At 42.8% G+C, this 24,457-nt stretch overlaps 1 protein-coding gene across 7 annotated transcripts in view; it reads right to left on the minus strand.

Annotated features, from left to right (window-relative positions):
* Nucleotides 1-24,457, minus strand: part of LMBR1 (limb development membrane protein 1) — a 116,592-nt gene that overhangs the window by 34,447 nt on the left and 57,688 nt on the right. For all 7 annotated transcript variants that reach the window (XM_081038824.1, XM_081038823.1, XM_081038821.1 and 4 more), the window contains 4 exons: nt 23,395-23,498; nt 3,236-3,362; nt 2,715-2,783; nt 1,833-1,897 (listed from right to left, as the gene is read on the minus strand). In XM_081038824.1, coding sequence (XP_080894950.1) covers nt 1,833-1,897; nt 2,715-2,783; nt 3,236-3,362; nt 23,395-23,498 — 365 coding nt within the window. The remainder of the gene's footprint in view (nt 1-1,832; nt 1,898-2,714; nt 2,784-3,235; nt 3,363-23,394; nt 23,499-24,457) is intronic.

The raw sequence follows: 24,457 nt of genomic DNA on the forward strand, positions 1-24,457 counted from the left end.
TCTTTTTGGGCCACCATCCCACGTTTCTTTCCCTTTGGTGTTCTCGCCACTTTCTACTGTTTTTACTTTCTTTCCAGTCTAACACACAAAAGGATTTCCTCTTACTGTGCGAACTGTCCGATAACGGCTGACCGCCACCGGTCTGTGCTGTGTGAGTCACACATGAATGGCATATTTGTGTCGAGTGTTTCTGAGCATGGTCCCCTTGATTCTACAACAAGCCCATGAAAACACACTGTTATCATCCCCATGGGGACCTCAATACAGTCAGACATAGTCCTTGACCTTCAATGGCTTATATTCTAGTGTCCAGGCAGGATGGAGTGAGCGCTGGGCCAGAGCACAGGCTCGGAAGCCACCCCCAGTCACCTCCCAGACCTGTAGGCCTGAAGAAGAGACGTGACCTCCCTGACATGCAGCTGCCTTGGCCACAGCATGGGGACACCACCACCTCACTTACAGTTTGTCATCAGGATCCATGAAATTACGTGTGTAATAAAGTACTTATTGCAAGCACATAGCAGCACATACTCAGTTACTCAGTAAGTAACCATTATTATTGGATGTGAGGAAGATGAAAACTGGCAAAGATAATGAAAGTTTTGAGGAGACTGCTAATAACAGACAAGTCTGGGGAGGGGAGCTGAAGACGTAGTTTGGTTTCACGTACGCTGAGTTTTCAGCTCTGTGGGGTATTCAGTTCCAGCACCTACCCTGGACTGAAGTTTGTTCTCACAGGATTAGACGTTAGGAGTGAAGTAAGTGGCAGGGGGGTCAGGAGAACAAAGAAGAGCACTGTAAACCCAGGACAGGACTTTAAACATCTGCCTCTATGTTAGGGGGCAGGAAATGAAAATGAAAAAAAGAGACAAAAAAACCCAAAAACACCCAGAGAATTAGGAAGAAACAAAATGAAGGCAGTGTCACAAAACCTGTTGAAGAGGGCAGTGAATTTCAAGATTTAATAGCATGGGTATCATATCTGAGTGTGTGTATATTTGGGTAGCAAGTAAAAGAATCCAATTTATTTAAAAGAAGATATGACGAGATTTGGTCATTTACAAAAAAAAACTTTCATAATTAAGCGAGCATTTGCTTTAAAAAAATCGATTATGGTATCTCCTCACTCTTCTCCCTTAGTGAATCACCCTGATAGGAAAACAAACATAAAAACATCATCATTTAATAAGGGCAACTAGTAAGATACAAACAAAGGGGAATATGAGATTGCAGAGGAAGGAGCTTCATTCTCTCAACATAAAGAAGAAGTGAGGGAAGGTTCAGAGACGGTAGTTAAGTGCATGGACACCATAGCCAGACCTAAGGGGGCTGCCCGGCGGCTGGCAGGGAAGGGACGCTGGCGGGAGAAGCCCTCAGACGTGCTTGGGGAGATCGCGCTGCCCACTCCAAGCCAGCAAGTCAGCTGCCGCCTCGCACAGGAGTCTGTGGGGCAATTCAGTGGGAAGGCTGGGAAAGGCCCCAGGACACACAAGTGGTTTAGAGTTTTAGGCAATGAGGGGCCATGAGAGTAATTTCAGTGACAAATTCCCTGCATGAAGCTAAGAATTATTTTCACATTATTAAATATTTGACAAAATAGCTAGAGGCCAAGAAACTTAGGGACAAATCATTAGAATTACTACCAAATGAAAATCACTTAAAAATGAATATATAGAATTTCCGAGACTAAGGGAAAAAGTACAACTTAATTAATCAAGATGTAATATGCAGCCAAATTTTCAGAACCATAGCTATGCCACTTCACAACGTAAAGGGTGTGCAAGTGCAATACTTTCCTTGACAAACCGAGTGGTTTGCTGGGATGGACTTACCGTGGGCTTCACCAGCAGCTGACCCATGACCGTAAACATGCGCGAAAGGCCAACTGGAGTGCACACTGCAGGGGGATCACAGACAGAAAGCTCACTTCAGACTCAGCAGATGAACCACCAGTCCAGAAAATAAAGCAGCTCAAACACTACTGCTTTAAGCAAGTTCTTGTCTTGACTTAGAGTCTCTGAGTTTGGTCGGAGGGCTCATCAGCATCTCTGACAAGGAGCTAAAGGGGGTGTCTTCCTGTACTTAAGGAGAGACGGGTGACGACTAGAGAGGCTTAGAGCACGCAAGACTCTAGCAGTTGAATAGTAAGTATTTTCACTTAAAAGCAATTAAAGAAAACCAACGAAAGAACAGATTAAATTTCAAGTACTAATGGAAGTGAGAACCAGACAAGAATATCTAAAAGTGACAACTATAATCTTAAATCCTTTTAACTACATTTATCTGCTTATAATATCCCTGAGATATGTTGTAATGTCTTAAGTAAAACTAAACAAACTATGAAATAAAGACCACAAATTCACCATACACAATTCTACCATCACCATTCAAAAGTAGAAAGTAGTGTTGCAATGGCAGTGTGTACATGTGTGTGTGCGTGTGTGCACATGTGGGGTGCACGTGCATGAATCTCGCCCTCCCCAGCCCGCCCCCAACCCTGTGGAAGACACTTTCTTTAGAGAACAACATAGTGTCTCATTATTTCAAGCCTTCAGTTTGTCAAAATCTACCCTGAACATAAAAAAAGTTAAGAGCCAACTTTAAAAAAAAAATCTCCAAGTTATTAAGGAATCTCATCAGGAAGATTTCCCATAATTTTCTAGAACACAGAATAATTCTACTTCCCTATCACATTAAGTCAGAAAAATACTTACAGAGAAGTAACAAACATCCCATCAGTGAGATACAGGAATATAAATAGGGTAGGTAGAACTCCCAGAGATCTATAAAAAATGTAAATATATTTTAGTAAGTCCAAAATACTGTACATTAAGATACGGGCTGACTATAAATTAATGTATAGTAAACATTGTAATTGCCTGTTTGAGTCTACTAAAACCATATAATTTCTAAATTGTACAATAAAAAGATCTAAAATAGAAGAACAGGAAATAACCCCCTTGCAAAACCTGTTTGGAGGGAGAAAAAAAGCCTCCATGGAATTTTAAGAACAGAAACCAACTAACAAAAAAAAAAAAATCTGAAAAGCTGCTTACAAGTTCTGCATATAGGAAACACATGAGTATTCATTTCTTTTCTTAAACATGTCTGAAAACTTAAGTCTGTATATTAACAACAAGGGTTAACTCTACAAAGAATTCCTGAAATACTTTAAAAAGGGACTGGTGAGTACGGCCCCCATCAGAGAAGCTGGTCTGGGCAGGGCCATGCCTACCATACAAGGACTCCATGCTCGCAGCGTCATTGTCGATGAGTGCGGAGGCCACCCACACTATCCCAAAAATCAGTAATGCGAGAAGGATAAGCATGACCAGGGTCTCTAGAATCCGGGCTCGGATTCCCTGAAAAATATAACAGACATAATTTTAATATTTTATTTCATCTCATGAACAATTAGGTTTCTGTCTATGTGAAAGCATAAAGATTCTTTGGAAGGAGAGGAAATTTATATTTATTAGCTGGACAAAAAAGCACTAAAGGCTTACAGTTTATAATGTGTAGACTGACACATTCAAAATGACGTAAAATACCATCAAGCTTTAAAGAAACCACCCAAAAAATGCTTCATAAAAACATTTTGCATAACTATTTCAAATAATTACTTTCCTAACACTTTCCACCATGAACGTAGATTAACAATTTTTTTATCTGTGATTCTAATCACAGGAATGTAAGGCTAACTGGGACAGCCAAACGGGTTAGTGCCCGCTGCACTTGAAGGCACAGAAGCCCCAGTCCGCCCGCGGGCACAGGCGTCGTCCGCGGCGCCCAGCCTCCAGCGCCCTCTAGTGCGCGACCGGAGAACTCCTCGTGCTAATCCCACCTGAGAAACCAAGAGGACAGTAGATGAACCAATTACATCTCATTCCTCTCCACATGAGACAGAATTCTCATTAATGCACGAGGCTGGAAGATAACAAAGAATCCTTATGCACAGTTTGCTATAAATATAAAGCAAGTTCTGACCTCAGGGCCAAACGAGAGGGCAAGGCAAAAACAAAAAACAAAGAACCTTCCTTACATTCCTGCAGTCACCAAATGATTGAATCTGTACCTAAACTTAAAAATTCACACAGATATGGTAATGCACTAATCTACAACACCTAACACAGTAAACAAAATGATAAATATTTCCATGTTTCGCAATAAACCACGCAATCTTTCCTTCTGCATTAAGGATAGTTTAGAGATACGAGCTATAAACAAAGCTCCTAAACATACACTTATTTTAGTTTTGCCCTAAATATCATTTTCCAATTTCCAGGTTACAGGAATAGGCTGCACTTAAATCATGGCACTCCAGTTCCTCAAATTCAGTGGCGAGGGCAGGTGCGTCCTAAACCAGGGGTGAGCAGGTTTTCACATGGGTCCAAAGGGCCCAGCACCACCACCATGGAGCTGGTCTGCCCAAGTGAGAGCTGGCGCTCCTGTGCCCACAGGGAGGAGACCGCTGAACCCGAGCCGATGAGACTCATAGTTTACATCTACCGTAGCGACTATTCCAGCGAGATGAAATGTGAACAGTCACAAAACAAACACCTAAGTAACACACTCCCATTTCATGGGAGAACCCTCTGAACCTGACTTCACAACTTTCAAACCACTCAAGCTACCCAGATATAACCACCACTTTTTAACAGTGATTTCTTTTTCTTTTTTTCTCTCTTTCTAAGCGATAATCTTTCTTTTCCTGAGCAAGAATCATTTTATTACACATTAACTATTCTGTGGAAAGCCTATAAAAACACAGATAAAGAGCAGGTACTCTGGTGCGTGTGTTATACGCTCACATTTCGCGCCTGCCTCTTACCAGCCCATGGGAATATTAGGGCTCCCACAACACGTAACATGTGTGTCTGAAGTGTTGTGATATGTGCCGAAGAGTATACCAGTGTTAATATCTATGAGCTAAGAGTAGTGCTCCTTGGAACTATTTGAGACCCGCTGCCCAAGCAAGTGTTTTAATAGTATGTTATAATTATTGTATTAAACAGTTACAACAATGTAACCGTGTTATGATGATGATGATAAACGGTACGGTCTCAATCTCCGTAAGATTTACTCACTTCCTCTGATATTAAGAAATGTTTCATAGCAGTTAAGTTTGTTTTTCTTCAAGTATGTTTCCGTGTTGGGAGACGATGGATGGGGCTCTCCCATTTCTGTGCAGTTCACAGCAGACGCGGGAATGGTCTTTTCAAGGATGCATGTATAGCAAACAGCCTTGGGAGACAGAGACTGTGTCTCTCGGAAGCAGAAGCAGGTGTACGTATTCACTGTCTCGTACGAGAAAGCTAATGTCCCCTTCAGAGCGAGGTCAGGCGGGTTTGCTTGCGGCCCATTTTAAATAATGTGAGTGCCCGAAGCTCGGGTCCCTCAGCTCGGCCAGGAGCCCACCACGGGAGCAGCCTCCAGCTGGGCTGCACCTTCCACGGCACTGGCAGCTGCAGGAAGCTGGGAGCAGGGAAGTCCTTCATCCCTGACTGAGCCACACCTACACCCAGCGTCCGCACAGAGGGCCGACTCACCTGTCAGCTGGCAGTACGCCCCATGAAATCTCTGCACCTCTGCAGTTCTGGGCAGCTCAGGGTGACCAGGGTGGGAAGCTAACATGGTTTCCTGGAGAAGAACAAACAGGGGCCCCCACAGGCTGGGTTGGGAGCTATGGAAAGACCTCCAGGATCTGACAGTGAACACTCTCAGGCAGGCAGGAAAAAGAAGGGTCCCCAGTGACCCACCAACTGACACGTGTCTGGGGCTGAGCTGTGAAAGGGAGTGAGACAGCCGATGATGGCTTGGCTGCAGCTCCCCCTGCCCTACGCGGAAGCAGGAAGAGGTGTTATGGTGACAGTGGGACAGCCAGCCCTGCAGGCCAGCCAGGAGGGACTGTTCCATCGCTAGGACTCCGGCTACGAGGAACTTCGCTTCTTGTGTACTTTGTGCTTCTCTGGGTTTTCTGAATTTTCTAGACTGGATGTGCATCACTTAAGCAATATGAAAACAAACTAATGTTATTTTTGTTTTTCAATTTTTTTCTTAAAAGAATCAATTTCCAGCAGATTGACACCCACAAGAATAGCTTTTAAAAAATATCCAAGTTCAGTTTACAAGACAGACTGTGTAGTGAGCTAGTTAATACCCCAACTCCAGCAGCAGACTGGTTCAAATTCGATTCCATCGCTGACCGACTGTATAACCCCGGGCAAACGACTACTCCTTGCTGCGCCTCAGTTTCCAAAGGAGGAGTCCTCTGTAAAATGGGTTTGTTACTAACGCCCTACCTCGTGGGGTTATTGTGAGGACCAAGTGAGTTAATATACGGATCACTTAGCACAGTGGTGTTTAGAAAGCACCGTACAAGGTTAACGTAATGACTCAAATCATCACCTCTGTCTTTGAACTTTCCAAGGCTTGGGAGTTCTCGTACCACTTGTTTCTCTGAATGAAATTTATACCCCCTTCTAATGCCAGTGTATACCCTTCCTATCTGTCACCTACCGCCTACAGACTTGTGACGAACAATCCCGTCTTTCTTAATGATACGTGCACCTGGCTGACAAGCACTTCTTGTCACATCCTGTCAGCATAAGAAACATACAAGCTCATAAGAAGCTGAACTCCATTCTACATCTACTACAGCCACCCCCGCAGGCTCCACTACCACGCCCCCTCCCTCGGCCCCATTTCCCACTTTCTCTGACACTTCCAGTCCTCTCTCTGAGCTGTGTCCTCACCATTATAACCTCCACTTCCTCCATCCCCCCACCTGTCCATCAGCCTTGTCCTGCTGGCCTGTCCCCTCCGGTAGTTGACAGATAACCCAGTAGCGATATAGTCTGGGATTCCTGGTCCCTCTGGCTTCCCCAGGCCAGCTGAATTCCACTGGCAGCTCACTCCTTGACTTCCCAGCCCTGGGAGAGAATGTACAAAACCATGAGAATTTGTGCTGCTGAGTTCCGAAGTGGGTCTTCAGCGTTGCCTGGCCATCCTTACACCGACCTCCGGCTCAATGACTCCTGCTCTGAGTTTGGAAGTGTTTTATGTTCTCCTTGAGTCCCCGTCACATCTCCTCTTGCTCCACAGCTGACTGGCCTCTCGCTCAGTGAGGCATGGCTGACACGGTCCCTGGCCTCCTTGCCGAATCCTTCATCTCGGTCCCTGTCCTCACGTCTCTCCTTCTCCAGACACCTGTTGGCCCCCTTTTCTCCCACCGCTCAGTCTGAGAGCCCAGCCTCACAGCTGTGTGGGTGCTTCTCAAACCTCAGCATCACAGTTCCCCAGGGGCTTGCTAGCCCGATGGCACCTCTGTCTGTTCTGGAAAGATGGCTCACCCAACAGTTTGCGGCCCTTCCCCGAGGCGACCTTGCCTCCTCACGTGGCAAGGAGTCTAAAGTTTTTACCTTTAGTCCAAATCTTCCCACGAGGCCAAGACCCATACGCCCCCACTTCCACCTCCCGTAGGTAACTCACAGGCACCTTCCACTTAAATCTGACATCAAGCCACGACTGACTCCTGAAACCTGTTTCTCCCTGTGTCCCTCTGTCCCCCCTGCTGCGGTACCGCCCCCAGCCAGCGTAAGTGCAGCTAGGTGCGTCCACCTCTCCTCCCACCGCGCGGGGCCTTCCGCCGGGACGACTCCCTAACCTCCTCCCGGTGTCCTGCCCCAAACCTGGGTCTCTCTCCGACCTGTCGCCAACAGTGCGGCGTGAATGGGATCCTTTCAAAACGCAGATCTGGCCAAGCCACTCTCAGTTATAACTCGCCAACGGGTGCAGCCTGCAACTGGGGACAGATGCACTGATGTGACAACAGGTAATGCAAGTGCCCTCGTGAGTGCCCTCTCTAACCAGCTGACGTGCTACATAAGTGTATCACAGAATGGGGCCTTCCTTGCTCTTTCTTCTGCTGTGTAGACAATAAAAAACAACTGCAGAGCAAAGAAACCGCGTTAGTTATGACTTACGAACACAGAACAGCGCTGTCCAATAGACCTTCCTGTGAGGACGAAAAGATCCTCTACTGAGGTAAGCCGAAGTGACAGCCACCAGCAACATGTGTCTACTGAGCCCTTCAATGGGGCCACTGTGACAGAGAACTGCCTTTGCATTTTCTCTCACTTTAATTACTTTAAATGTGCAGGCCACACATGCTTAATGTTCCCCATAGTGGTCAGAGCACGCTGGGAACAGCCTGCTCCTAACAGGATCTGACATAAGAACTCTCGGTGCTCTCAAGTACTTTCTGGGCATTTTCTACATTTAACCTTGACATAAAATTCTTCGAAAAACAGCTTGGTTGAAGTAACCTCCTCATTTAACAAGTTATGGCTCTATTTAGTGTTGTAAGTAGCATTTATATCAAACAGAGGAAATCTACTATTAAATTCAACAACTCACCCCTTCTGTTTATACTAAGAAAAAGTATATTCTCTCACTGAGAAAAATAGGCAGTATTTAAAATACAACCTACGTATGACAGAATCTGACCGAACATGTTACTAGGGTTAAATATCCACATATTTATCCACATATACTTACAAACTAAGTACCCCCAAAAATCTTGTATGTGTTCAAAAATTACATGTGAGCAGTCTTTCTAAAAAGAAACAAGCTACACAATTCCAAGAGTATGCTTTTTCTATTACAGATACATGATTATTATCAAGAAAAAAGGGTCTAAAATGTATATTCACATGCTTAAGCCATCAAATAGGAAACATTTAACCAAAAAACCCTCTGTAGTCAAATCACATAAACTGTTACAAAAATTTATTTCAAATGGATTAATATTTCTTTTGAAAGCTAGTAAATAACTCACAAACAGAAATCTATTTTCAGCTATTGATCTAAATAAAAAGAGTAAATTAGCAACGTTACATTTACAGAAAAGGCTGCCACAGAGCGAGCCACTGAAATCACTGAAAATGATTATATATTTATGAAATATTAAAGGTGACTGCTGTAGTAAGAAATAATTGTTATTCTGACTTAATCCACTAGGCGGCTAGGACACTTACGTTTTTCTTTTGTGAATTTCATTCTCTTTTTGTGGTTAAATGAGACAAAATCAGCCCAACTTGAAATCCATTAAGTGTCACATGTATGAACTTTAGCTAAACTAATAGAAAAACATAACACATTTGTTCATTAAATGCAATGTGGCAGATTTCTTACCCTGAGCAACTTTAGGATAAAGAGAAAAGGAGTGATGGGACTATAAATAATCAGAAACTTCACTTGTTAATTCAGGATCGACTAGCTCATACAAATACCAAAAATATAAACTTATCAGTACCTTTCTTGAGATCATAAAAATATTACAAAGCCTAACGAATATGAGCTTTGTGGCATGTAACGTGTGAGATTTTTAAACTTCTGTATGTGATTCTGTCTGCAAAGTAATGAAAAGCATTGTGAGAGCTTTTATCACCACCATTAATCACCAGCAGGACGTCATATAAGCAAAAAAAAATATGCCTAATGCTCATTTTTCCATTAAGAGTCAGAATCAGGAGGGGGAGGCCCCAGGGGAAGGTCCTATCAACTCCATTCTCACATACACTGAGCTCAAAGATGTGCCAGATGTCAGAGTAACGCACTGAAATACCCTGCAAACCACAGAGTGGCCAACACTGTTTGCAGGAAGGCGGCGTCCACTGCTCATCATATGAAGACAGATGCGACTCCTGAAGAGAAGCTCAGAGGACTGAAAGAACTGCTGCTTATTTTCAACAGCTGCACCTCCTTCACGGAAGTGTGAGGGCTTCAACTGTCACATACCACTAAGATTTCACCAACTTCCTAACATTTTGGTCCCCAGTATGAATATTTATCCTAACCCCTCCCAAAAAACCATAAATCCAAGTTACTATATGAAACTCCATTACTTTTATTAAACTCATAGTGGAGTAAGCACTCAGTGTATTAGTAAAAACACCAAGGAAACAAAGTACTTTCTGCCAATGAGATGCCATACAATTCTTAAGAAAAGCAAGCTATGTAATTAATTATACTCGTTTCAGACCAGTATTATTTCAGAAATCACAACTACCTCCCTCAACCTTATAACAGTTTGTGTTAGATTAAATAGGCTAGTGAAGACTAAATACATGTAAACTCATACATGTCTTTTTAGATTTAAGTAAGTACTGAATGAGTAAAGTTAAAACACTAAAATAATTATGATATAATTGCTTCTTGAAAGTTTTTGGCTGGTCAATCACTCATTTAATTGCTCTGCACTGAACATCAATAAAGTGAAAATTACAATGTACTTACAAAAGCTCTAACAATAAGCTGATATGTTTCTATGGTGATGAACATTTAAACAAGATTCTGCCTGGATATCTTGACCTCTTGGAAGGTATGTAAACACCACTTTATATAGTATGTCTCCACCCATCAGGAAAGCCTGGGAAAATTTTCTACATTCACAGAACATTTAAAATAAATATCAAGCCATTGTTTTCATTTAACAAAAAGGGTCTCCTGGTAACATTAAGATAAGGTTTGCTCAGCATGACATCAAGACTGCACCAAACATACATGCAGTCATCTGGGTAAGATCGATAGAAGCACTAAGAAAGAACAGAAAATAAAGGCAGGTATTCATTATTTTAAACCATGAAAAAGCTACCAACAAGCATCTCCAGAGAGTGTCAGACATTCCCTTCTCCGCTCCCAAAGAAATCATTAAGGGTATGGGCAGAAGGGTTTGGGTCCCAAGTCAAAGAAAACAGCTTTACAGAAAGCGTTGTTAGGCTCTACAGGGAACTAGTTTTTAATAGCTAATTTTTAATATTTTCTGCAGTCTATTTTATGCTATATACTTATTTAATGTACTCCATACAAGATAGAAAAACTAAACCTACAAGATGCTCAAGTTCATAAAATTTGACAAAAAGTATTTTGGTCTGAGTTAAAATGAAAACACTAACATAGCTCGTTCATTGAAGCACTGTATTCAAGATATCACTGTATTCAAATTCATGGGCTGAATTTCTCATGACATTAACCAAACAAAAGTCCTCCAGATTGCAAGTAAATACATTAATACAGCAAGTTTCCAGCATGTAAATGAAAGAACTGAGCTATAAAAAGACTGCTGGGACGTTACAGCAAACATTTTAAACAAAAATCTGAATTGGGAAGGAATTCTTTCTCAGTATACTGTATCCCATCACTTCCCGGCTACCAGTGAGGGTCTGTCCCCCTAATTCTGTTCTAATTTCAGGACAAAGAGGGGATGGGAGCTGACATTTGGAGAGCTCCCACTAGTGGCTTTAGATGTGCTCACTGAATCTTCACAATCAATGGAAAGGTGTATTTTATTACAAATAAGGAAGCTCACACCGAAAAGGCTAAACAATGTGCCTGTGGCCGCACTGTTCAGTGGCTGCCAGAACTCACTTTAAGTCCGGGCCTGTCAGTTCCCGCAGCTTTGCTTTCCTCTCCCAGCGTGACAGACATGAGACACAAAGACAAACCAACGTGGTAATAGGGAGGTGAGGATGAGGCTGAAAACATACTTAAGGCAAACCTATAATTTTAGTAAAGAAATCAAAACAAAACATGTAAGAGCTCCTTTTACTAGAACATTCATTTTCCATAACAGCTAGATGGTGCTGAGGGCAAGCGCTCCGTCCTATAAGACACTTCACATAGTAGGACATCACAGCACAGCCTTACTGTGCGTTTCATGAATACCCAGGCACAAGCTCCAGTAGAGACACAACAAAGGGACGCCGCTAGGGTTATTATTCATTCATTACAGCAGCAGAATGTCCAAGATATTAAGGTGTTGGACAGAATATAAAGCAGTGCAACATGCTAATGCAGACACCGGTGTCATATTGCTTATGTGGCACAGAGGACACTAGGAATCCCAGAACAGCCCAGAAGAGCTGTCCTTACGGCAGGGAACAACACAGGAAACATGCCCGCAGAGCTGGGGGCTGTCTGCTCTCACCCGCTGTGTCGGGCGCCCCTCTCCCTGACTTCCTCATCCCCTCCGGCTCTCAGTAACGGCTGCTTTGGTGGCTAGGTGTGCATTCACACGTGCACAAGCATTTCAGTTAGCGTTTCCTACTGAAAACCAGTAAATTGGCATTTTGCTTTTACCTATCAGCCTGTTCGCTCATGTGAGCCCATCCCCAAGAAATAAGTCACCTTTTTTCTTTCTGTTTTTAAATAATGAAAGGCCACTGTTTGGCTGTGTACGGCTGTGATACCTGTGGCTGCATCACCCAAAAAGCAACAGACCCAGGACCCAGGAGGCACCCAGCAACCTCCTGCACAACACGCTGCCCAAAGGTGGCCACCAACGCGGTCATCGTGTATGTACTTTATTACAGTAAAGTGCAGAGGACAAAACTGACCCCCATAACCGTCTTGAGTGCACAGCTCAGTGGCATTAAGCACATTCACTGTTCTGCAGACATCACCACATCCATCTCCAGAACTTTCTGTCTTCCTAACCTGAAACCACTAACTCCCCTTTCCCCCACCTCACCCAGCCCCACAACCATTCTATTTCCGACTCTGAATCTGATGACTCTCAGTGCCTCATACAACGAACTCATCCACAGTAGTACTGGTCTTACTGTGCCTGACTTCTTTCACTTAGCATAATACACATCTCTTAGGTTTGGTTTTTCTATCTTGCATAGACTACATTAAATAAGTATATAAAATAAAATAGACTGCAGAAAATATTAATATTAAAAACAGTTCACTATAGAGCCTAAGAAAGCTTTCTGTAAAGCTGTTTTCTTTGACTTGGGACCCAAACCCTTCTGTCCATACCCTTAATGATTACACCTTGGGAGCGGAGAAGGGAATGTCTGACACTCTTTAGAGATGCTTGTTGGTAGTTTTTTCATCCATGTGTAGCATGTGTGGTAATTCCCTTCCTTTTAAAGGCTAAACAATATTCCATTGAATGTGCACACCGTACTTTGTTTATTTGTAATACACTGATGGATAGTGGGTTGTTTCCATCTTTTGGCTGTTGTAAGTAACAGTGCCCCCAAACGGGGGTAAAAATGTCTGTGCAGTCCTGTTTTCAGTTCTTCTGTGCAGATCCCCACACACAGGACTGCGGGATCACACGGTGATGCTGTGTCCAGTCTCTGAGCAACGACCGTGACATCCACACAGTCTCACATGCCCACCAACCGTTTGCAGAGCTCTGACTTCCCACAGCCTCAGCGCTTTTGGTGTTTTCTGAGTTGTTGTTGTTGTAGGGTTTTTGCTGTTTGTTTGCTAGAAGCCCTCCTAGTGGGTGTGAAGAAGTACCTCATTGTGGTTTTGAGTTGCATTTCCCTAAGGACTGTGGTGCTAAGGTCTTTTCATGTGCTTATCACCCATGTGTATACCTTCCTTGAGAAATGTTTATTCAAGTCCTTTGCTCCTTTTTTAATATTTGATAAAGTTCTGTCACCATGTTCTTCGGAATTGCTTTGGTTGTCCTTAATGCTCTGCTCTTCCGTGAGAGTTTTACTATCTGCTTATCCCATAACATAACTTCTTAGAATTTTTATTAGGATTGCACTGACTCTAAAAAATAATTTGAGAATGGATATTTTCACCATATAAAGAAATTCACAAACATAGAAATATCTATTCATTTATTAGGTCTTCTTTAACATCTTTTGATAAGATTTTTTGCTCCCATATATTATTTCCATAAAGGTTTTACATATCATTTGTTGGATTTATTTCAGCATACCTTAGGCTGTCTAATCATTATGAAAGGTATGTTTAATTAGGTTTTCTGTTTATTGCTGTTATTTACTGATTTTCTATATTAATCCTATTTTCACCTTCCTTGATAAATTTTCTTATTTGAATTAATAATTTATCTTAAAATTCTATAGAATTTTTCAATAGACAATATCACGTCAATAATGATTATTTTGTTTGTTTCTCTCAATTATTCCTTTTCTTCCCTAAAAGTCTACTATAGTGTTACTTATTATTAACAATAAAAGTGTTTAAACTGGCATCCCAATTTCAAACCTTTAACATTTTACCGTTAAGTACAATGTTATCTGTAGGCTTAGGGTAGATCCATTATCAGGGCTAAGCAAGTTCCCTTCAGTTCTTAGTTTGCTTTTTCATCGTGAATGGTTATTGATTTTACTGAATGTGTTCTGTGCCTCTTTTGAGGTGCTCACTTGGTTTTATTCTCCTTAACTCTCCTATTAGGAATTACAATCATCAGTTTCCCAATATTAAACCAAACTTGCATACCTGAAATAAATTTTTTTTGATGATGATCTTTTGTACACATGGCTGGATTCAGCTTAATATTTTCAGGTTTACAAGTATTCATGAATAAGAAGGGCCTATAACATTCCTTTCTCATATTATCCTTGATACTTTCAGTATCAAGATTATACTGGTCCCATAACATAAAACTGTGAAGGTTCCATCTCCAAATCTCCAGATCAATTTGTATGAAATTGGAGTTCTCCATTCTTTGAAGAAATACCCTGGAAACTCTCTGCACTTGATTTTGTTTTTATCAGAATGAGTCAGTAAAACTTTCATTTCTGGCAATATGGAGGTTCTGGCAATATGGAGGTTGTTTTTATCAGAATGAGTCAGTAAAACTTTCATTTCTGGCAATTAATTCCTTCTGCCACAAAACATCTAAAATGCTAGATCAGGTATTTCAAAGTCTCCCTGAAATCTTCTCTGTCTATTAACACTTGTAGTACACTGAATTTGGTGTTCCTCCTAGTACTGGCTTTTCCCAAATGTCTCATTATCTTCTCAGTCCCTGCTCATCTTTATATTCAAGAGTTTTTGCCCTGCCTGTTCTCTTTACCATCTCCCACCTCTGGTGACAGTGATCTGGCTCTGGGGGAGGTGTCTCAGTAGCGTCGGTCCTGGCAAACATCTGTAAGTACGGACCGGACGCTCAAAAGCCAGGACCTACATCCTCTTCTTTAGCCCAAAGCCAGCGTCCCTGTTGCTTGCTGACTGCAGCCCCTGCCTTCCTCCCCGGCACCTGGTCCTTTCTCTTACGTCCTTTGCCAGCAGGGCCACATGGTTTTAATTTTTGTTAAAACCACGTCAAAGGAGAATTTGAAAACCCCAGATATACTTAATCGGAAATGCTAAATAAAATCAATTTGCTACTAGACGCAAAACTGGATAATATCCAATGGACAATAAAATGAAATGTTCAGAGCTGTCTTATGTGTAGAGAGGAATCAATTACATCTCTATCAGACACAATTCATTTGCACTGCTCTCAGTTTCCTATCAGTGAACTCTGACCCTAAGGACATGTAAAATGGCCAAGTCATCAGAAAATCACCAAAGCTGTGGGCCCTCCGCACAACGTGCAGGACCCCCTGACAGAGGACGCCTGGCAGAGGAACCCCGGGGTCTCCTGCACCCATTTCCAAGTCCTGGACAATTTTTCCTGCACCAGAAAATTTATGTACACAAAGTGAATTATTAAAGTAGGGACACAAAATATATGTACACACTAATTATAATTATACAATAATCCAAGGACAAATGTTGACAGGTAATTTGCAATGATATAAAATACACTGCAGGGTTAATTGGCTTTCTCTAAAATTGTCTCAATTAAAATTAAAATATTAATGAAAAACCGACAGAAGTCAAGATACACAGGAAAATCAGCCAAAATCATCAGCCTTGTGAGCATGCTTCATGCAAGCCAAGTAAGACACAGGAAAATTAAACATTAAGCATCCTGGAATACAGAGGTAGTCAGGAAGGACTCATCTGTTGGTAAAAATCATCTTGGAATCACGAGAGGGAAACTCTAAAGACCAGATTGGAAAAGATCTTTAAACAACCTTAAAGCCATGAAAGGCCAAAACAGCTACAAAGCAGAGAGGAGAGGCCAGGAGACAACACCGGGACCCGTACTTGTCAATGAAATCAGAACTGATTCAAGCAGGGATCACAGAGCCTCCCAGATCTGGGAAAAGACAAAGAACGCCCCCAAATTGACAACTAACTGAATTACTACTATGTGCCAGACAAAGGGCCAGTAAAACTAACAGGTAGAGAGAAAGAGGAATCAGGGACATTGGTTCAAGATGCTGGATTAAACACATACCGGTACAAACGGGCCCAAATGACTTGTAAAGTAACATGCCAAGTTCAAGCTCCATGTGGGCCAACATTTCCTAGCGATCAGAAGAGTCACACTGTGACATCCTGACAAATGATTCTACAGACAAATAAATATGCATGTCAATGCCAAATAAATGTAAGATTTTAACAGTCTGAACTCCAGCCCCTTGGCTGAGCTCTTTCCTACGGGTCTGTGGTGTGGGTCATAATTATGTAAAAAGCTCCGTAGTCAGCATTAAATCTGACATTTAATTTTACTTTCAAATAAAGTTCATCCCAACCAAGGGTGGACAGTTTTCAATTCCCCCAAAAAGTTTTAGAAAAGAGACTTTAATTTACAATGACTATTTCTATAAAATTGTTTCATGAAAATTAGAAGTCTTAGGACCAGTTTAATTAAAATTACAATGACTTTAAAACCTAAACCTGGTGATTTTTTATTTCCTCCCTACCAAAACTTTTCCCTATTTAACAAAGAGCCCTGAATTATGAGACATTTGTTGGTAATTTAATCGTCATATAAAATAAAGCTTGAACTTTAGTTACCTATTAAACATAATACCTATTTTTACAACCCATACTACTATAAGATAAAACAATTTCAATTTCAAAAAGTAAATAAACGAAGCTGGCTGCCTGTGCCCCTCTAATTTCTCACATCGCGTTGCTATAGACACCGTATAAAAGCACTCAGTCCCACCCAAGCCTTATGGTGTCTCACAGAGGCTCGCACAGCTGCCACCTGCGCACCTATTGTCCCTGCCGCTGCAGCTGTTTCTTGAGAAATCTGCAAACACTGCACGGGGCGACTGAGCCCCTCAGAAATCCAGAGACAAGGTAACACTGCCAGCCCATTTCACAGACGGAGACACCGAGAAACCTGCCTGAAGGCCCAGGGTCAGCCAGGAGAAGAGCCAGAATTTAAGTCCAGGCCTAAAAGCTCACGTTGTTGCCACTACACTACTGAGCCAATAAAGAGACACCTAGCCCAGGAGAAATCTCTCCTTTTCGATAAGTGGAGACGAGGATGAAAGTGCTATATAATAATAGTCCACTTCAAAGTATCGGACCATCAAAGGGGAACCGAGCGATGTCTTTTAAAAACACAGCTGCTATGTAAGAAAAACAGAAATGTTACTGAAGTTATAATTAATTCCCTCCGATATGCAACTGTATAAGAATGGAGACAAAATGAATGTCATTTCATGAAGTAAATGATTTTTAGCTCAAAATCTTTATAAACTCAAATAACTTCTAAATGAAATAAATATATTCTGTTCCTCAAAATAATACTCTTATGTCTTTCTCTGAAGTCCTATGTGCCAAGCTTCCAGGTCTGAAATCTCGGCTATACTGGGGTAACCACGCCTCTTACAGTAGAGTGACAATTCCTAAAGGAACCTCGAGTATAACAACACCGCCAGAATCGAATGTTTGAAAAAGAATCATTCTTATCCATGTTGCTTCTCTGGGGGAAAAAACAGCGCTGCCCATTGCGGGAGGGGGGAAGGATTCTATTAATAACCTACTGAATGATTTTTTTTCTTGAAGGTGTTGGGAAAATCACATTAACACATAACAATAGTTAGTGAGATATGACTCCATCTTCTGTAATAAACACCAAGATCAAAACGCGACCCTGGGTGAATTTCCTTGAAAGGTCCCCAGCAGGAGTTTCCCTTTTGGACGTGATTTCCTCTGGCCACAAAAACCTGCAGAATATGCGCCTGTGCCACTGACACTAAGCAGTACTTCCTTAGTCACTCGTTCCAACAATTTATGGATGAGCAGCGGCAAAAACGAGCAAAAATAATGAAAGAACGCAATGAAAGCTCACGGAGGCCGCGCGGGACTTCCTAGTCGGCCCTGCATCTCTTTAGATGGAGGCCTGATACAAATTAGCCACTGCGGGGAAAAGTCATCTGCTCATAAAATACAGTACAAGGTCACTTTTATGTAAGTTTGCCAAAAGGGACATAAACCAGGACAATCTCAAACTGTGACACAGGATAGAAGCATATTAAAGCGATCTCTGTTCCTCCTCTATTGTGCGGCCGTGGTGCCCGGCTTTATGGGCTCCAAGCACCAGCACGGAGCTCTTCGTTTCCACCTGGTCAGTCTAATTAATTAAGAAAGGAAGTCACCGCAAATTTTGTACTTTTTGCTTTTATTATCAAGCACTCCGTTTGAAGTTATAGGAGTTAACCTCTTAATCCTTCAGAGCGTGTGCTATGTTCTGGACATTTCGGGATGTCTGGATGGTTTGGGTAATTGGTCAGGATGTTGCTGTCACTTATGTTAAATTTTATGCTATGATTTCAAATCAAAGATGGGCGTTAAGGTGAGGCACAGTATTAAGTTCCTCCCACAAACATTTTTGGTTTAGGAATTAATCTGTCACTGAGGAGATTTTTTTCACTTTCGTTCAGTTGTTGAGTTTTTGTCCTCATAACATTTTAATGTAAGAGGTTAAAACATAGTATGAAACAAACATGTTGTTTACTCCCATTCAGACCCTGGCCAGAGTTTCAACCTCTGGGTTCCTCATGAGACCGGAAAACTCTCTGCCATCCTCCAGATAGCCCAGAGGTCTCGGAGGCAGCGGGCAGCTAAGCGGCAGTATGACGGGGCCAGCAGCCCGGCGGCCCGGAGACCCTCAGACTGGGGCACACAGCTGAGTGGCCAAGACACAAACTGTGGGGGAAGTGTCTCTACCACAAAACACCTACCAGAAAATGCAAGCTTTTTATCAGGGTTGAAACATGAAGGTGTGGGCGTGCGGTCAGGTTCAAACTCATATGGACATAAACGATGTTCGCTACAATACATATAGGTGACAACAAAATCATCTACATTTGGTAACCATTCAGCTGGTAATAGGAAGTTAGAGTTCCAAGATAAAGCAAACAAACAAAAACTGCGTTATCAAAACCATTCACGTTCTCCTACCTTTGGGAATTATAAAGACGAGAAACAAGGAGACCATGCCGCTAAAACAGAAACACACGCCAGGGTAAGGCGAAAGAAGAAAGGCTACTTGAGGCCCTTAAAAGGACATGGCCAACCCCGCAGGCCCAAAATGTCCTGTTTGAATTAACATAGAGGCTTAATTAAAAACTAAGCAGAGAATTCTGCTTAATTTGACTTTCAGTCCAAGGCCTGCGCCCGCCGGTGGCTAGCAACCAATTTCCGCATCTCGGCACAACATGCGAGCGGCTGTTTTAAAATCGATCGCCCAGGGGAATCACTGGGAGGACGCGGGGCCATATGCCTTTTGGGGACTCCACCAGACGTAGACACAGTAAAACAGCACCAGGAGGGTGGCCGCGGAATGCAGAGGGACTTTAACTCAACTGCATTCCAAGCTTGTCATTACTCAAATTATTGCCCATCTACCAATTAGAGGTGTTTCCAAGCTCTCTGCAGTATCGCTGGGAACTAATGTGTCAGACGTAACCAATGAGAAAGAGCTTCAAAGGAACATACACAGATCTGCGCTCACTGGCCAGCTGTGTGAAGCAGGCAGCGGGGCCGTGAAGCAGCAGAGATAGTGACTGACACGGCCGGTGGCACCGCGTAAACAACCAGAGGTCGTGACGTGACTAAGACTCTGCACAGTAATCACCTGTGGTCGCCTGTCACAGAAAGGCACAACCGTGTGCTTTACACACATACACTTCACTGTAGTGCTAACAGTCCTTGCAAACGTTACGTCATTCATTCAAACTGAAAACTATGGCTATTTTAAAATAGCATCATGATCCCCTTAGTTTTAAAGCTTTCCAAACATTTCTAATGAGGTCTAGAATGCACCTTATCTTCAAGCAGGTTTGATTCACTTCAGTCCAGGCCATTTCAAAATGGGAATAATAATTGGGAATCTTAAAACTGCCTACGGTAATAAGTGAACAACTGAGAGCTAACTGTTATACTGAGTTGCTTTCGAGAAATCCCACACAACATTCTAGAATACTTATTGGTCAGATGCACTGAGCCTGGGTTAGTGGCAGTAACAGCCACCATTTACTGAGCTGCGTCCTGTGCTATGTGTTTGCTACTAATGAAGAATCTCCTCCATGTCATCCACCAAGGAAACTCTCATTACTGTGCCCATTTTACAGAAAGAAAACCTGAGGCGGTATGAGTCTCGCTGCCTTCTGCAGGTCCCTGCCCCAAGCTACGACCCCTCACCCTCCTCCTTGAACAGCACTAAGGACCCAGTTTTCCGTTTGGTTTCTATAATCTCCGTTCACTCCATGACTACGGAGCCAGATGAGCGGGAACCTCCCAAGTGCTGGCTGCCTTCTGCCCGCTTCTTCAATTCTTGGTTGTGTCTGGAAATTACTCAGACTGGTCATGCCAACGGTACCCTACCATTCACTGCGTCAATCCCCTTTGCTCATGAAATAGAGCTGGTGATCCTGAGGAATTCTGAGGAGAGTAACAGAGGCAAAGATGAGCTGAGAAGAGAATATTCAATCGCGGATAGAGGGACTTGAAGTGAACAATGTAGAGGGAAGAATGCTGTACAACTGTAGGCGCGAAGAATCTTTAATAACCTCGTGTCCCTCCTCGAGCAGATTTTCCCTTTACCCTTAATCTACGAGAGGGACACGAGAATACTGACGTGTCACTAGGTTTCTGTGTCAGTTTCCTTTTTGATTTTTAGAGATAGTTGCTAATTCTGCTCTAATCGCAGCTGCCAAGTCCCTTCTAGTTGGTTGGTTCACAAGACAGGAGGACAATCATTGGCAGGCAGGGAGTTGTCCATATTACACACTGGGTTTTTTTTTTATCTATTTAATAACTAGATTTTGGTAAAAAGCATAAGCTGGGTGCCCCCTCTGATACCAAATGTGAAAGCAGATTTAACACTGAGCTTTCGGGCTGCTTGGGCACATGGTGAGGGGCACCAGGCATGCAGACAGGAAGAGAGGATGTGGCGACCTCAGGGACATATGTGGAAACATTCATTTAACAAGAGCCACGTGCGTGATTGGTTCAGCATGGTGGTGCCGCTCCAAAACACAGGGTTTCGCCTTGCGTGGCGCACGTCCTCCTTCCCTAGGTGACATGTTTAAACTCTGTGCTTTTATCTCTGGATTGAACTGAAACAGTAGATGCGAAAACCCTTCTCACTCCCTGCTGTCGAGAGCGTAAGACCCACTGAGCTGGCGGAGGGTGCAGGCCTGCAGGAAGTGACGCCGCTGAGCCTCTGACCTTCACCTTCTGGATCTATAGCACGTGCAGCCATTCCCTGAGCTGGCCAGAATCATGCCTGCAAGGCCATCACTCAGGTAAAAGTCTGCTCACCCTTCAAGGCCCCGCTCGAGTGCAGGCGGGAGCTCGGCGGTCGGACGCCCACTCCTCACGTCCCTGCCACCGTGTGCTGTCCCTGGGCTCTCTGATCTCGTCCTCTGGCACACTGAAGGCAGGAGCCCTGTCTTTTCAGGTCTGTCCCCAGGAAGCTCCTCTAACAGCATAACAATTAGTACTTAGTAAGTGCTTAGTAAACCTCTGCCACGTGAGTGAATATCTATCAAAAGGCTCAAAATGCCCACAGAAACTGCTTTCCCAAGTGTCTCCATGGACCCCATTTCCTCTCAGTGCTTACCCACAGCCCCTCGTGAACGTGATGTTTTACATGCCACTCCCTTAGACACTCTCGCTTTTGGCTTCCAGGAGGTCATCCTGCCTTTGTCCCCAGGCCATCTGACAGTCCCACTCCAAATCCTTCCTCTCTGCCTCTCTCCCTTTCTGTCCTCGGCCAACTCACCCACCTTGCTGGCTGGCCTCGCACTTCCCATAGCATTGACATGTTTAGAACATAAGCACTCTGGGATGGGTACTAGTTCTGCAGTTGTACACATGTGGTTCACAGACACTTTAATACCATTTAGTAGCTGTGGACCTCAGTTTTCTCCTTACAAAAGGAGGGTTTGAGCTAAACCCCTTTCAGCAAAAAAAGTCCTATAATTTCTTCAAGAAATTATGAACAAAGAGCTTTTTAAACTAAAATTATGTAATTTTTCACATTACATAAATGACTTAAATAAGTTAAACACATCATAATAAAAAACAAGTCCAATATATAAAAGCCAGTTTTGTCAACGTAGGGTTGGCTGCCAAACACAACCACCCATTGCAATCTGGTTATTTACTAGATATGAAATCAACTGTTGGTTTTCCGCTGGACACTACCAAAGTATGGAGTGGCATCTAGAAAACAGGAAAGGGACTCTGCTGAAACAGCACTGTCAGTCACCTCACTGGTTTGTTCACGGAACCCTTCAGTGGACAGGTCGAAAATGCACTGTACGTAAGGTTTGAAATCGGAAAAGTTGGGAAAATGTTAGCCTAAACAAGTTCCCTAAGAACCTACAACAAGGTATATGAAATAAGAAGTACACACACTGCTTACAGCTTCCCATGCCAGATTTATTTAACTGGCCTGACAGTATTATTCAAGAAGATACATAGTCACACTTATACTCCATGTATCACAATATGAATGGAACTAAATATTAAAAAGGTATACATCTATAAATAAACTATAACACTAGAACTATTTTGTCAAGTTTAAAAGTCACCCAAAAAGTATTAGCTACTTATATCTTTGCATTATATTCCAAAAAATTATAGCAAAGAACTCCACAAACTATAAACAGAAACTCTATTCCTCTCACTTTAAAATGTTATGCTCAAGGGTAGGTGAAGTGATCCCACTTCAAGTCTGGACTGATTAAGATGCTCTTACAGAGTCTATCGCTTGGCGCACCTCCAACCCCCACCCCTACTCACCTAGCGTCACCAGCTGACAACACCGTGCCACCTGACAACATAACGGACAGGTCTGATTGTACATACAGTCCCAAAAACACAGGCTGTGAAATCAGTGTCACATCAAGACATACTTTCAGATTTGTAGAATTTCATGGCATGCTTTAAATGAGACAGCCTACAAGAGGAACAGTAGCTGTCACACCGGATTTATCCACTCCACACAGGCATATCCCACCACGTTTGCACAGACCGTAAAAGCATTCAAGGGCCGAAAGGTGCCTTTTGCCCTGTGTGCCGGCAAAGGCGTCCAATGAGCAATATTACTAACCTAACTGTTGACAAGAAGCCGAGAGTAAACCTTTTCCATTGCCGTCCAATGGTGTTTACGCCGACTTTTACAGTTCAGCATGAATGACATTTCCTTCTTCATGGAACTCATTGAATTCCACAACACGGTGCACTCACCTTCTTCAAGCCAGCGAAGCCTTCGGACTCCAGGAAGAAGAACGCAAAGGGCATCAACACGAACAAGCACAGGTTGGAGAAGAGGGAAGCGAGGTTCCACAGACCTGCAGAGGGCGACAGGGCAGCCGAGGGTCAGACCCCAGGCCTCGCAGAAGGAGCTACACGCCAAGGCGGGTATTAGTTACACTTTGTAACAGTAAAAAGAAACAAACTTGGAGAACAAATGGCCAACACTTAGAAGTCAGAGGCAATGACCTATTTATTTAAATTGTGTGTAACTCTGTAACACATACCTATTGGTGAAAGCCAACCGAGAAATGAATTATTTTTCCTCATGCCCTAAAATAAATTCACTAAAGATATGACCTGTGCGGAGAGCCAACGACACAGCCTCTTTAGACATATTGGCACCTGAATATTTAAATTAGAGCCACTAGCATTTATTGAGCACTTAATAAATGCCAGATACTCTACTAAACATTTTACATGCATAATCTCGTTTAATTTAAGCCTCATAAAAACTCTAAAACTAATAATTAGCATTCATTGAGCCCTTACGTGCCAAGCGCCATTCCAAGTGATTTACAGACCTGATACAAACTCATTTACTCTCCACGGCAGCCCCCGCTCGCACAGCATGCCAAGGCTGCAGAGCCCGCCAGCAGCCGCGCCAATTCCTGCCATGTTTAAAAACCAGCACATCCCCGGAGTTTTAGTGAGCAGTTCCAGGTGGGGAAGGAAAAGGAAGAGAGGCAGGCAGGCAAGCCCACATACCTTTTTCCCTCTCAGGCACATCCTGCGCTCTTTTATGAGACCACAGTAAAGAGCGACTAAGATGATAAGAATAGATTTAGAAAAACAGAGCTTTAGGCGTGTCATTGAGATAGTATTTGGCCCAACAGCTCACACTTTTTAAAGGTAAAACACTAAAAGTTAAAACTGATTTTCAAAACGATGGCTATAATCTTTATAAGTTTATGAAACCAAGAATCATGCTAAGTATAAATTCAACGTACTACATGCAATTATAATTCAATACTTTTGTCTTATTAGGGAGCCCACT

Source organism: Rhinolophus hipposideros, assembly GCF_964194185.1.
Source record: "Rhinolophus hipposideros genome assembly, chromosome: 25".
In the NCBI taxonomy this organism is placed as follows: Eukaryota; Metazoa; Chordata; class Mammalia; order Chiroptera; family Rhinolophidae; genus Rhinolophus; species Rhinolophus hipposideros.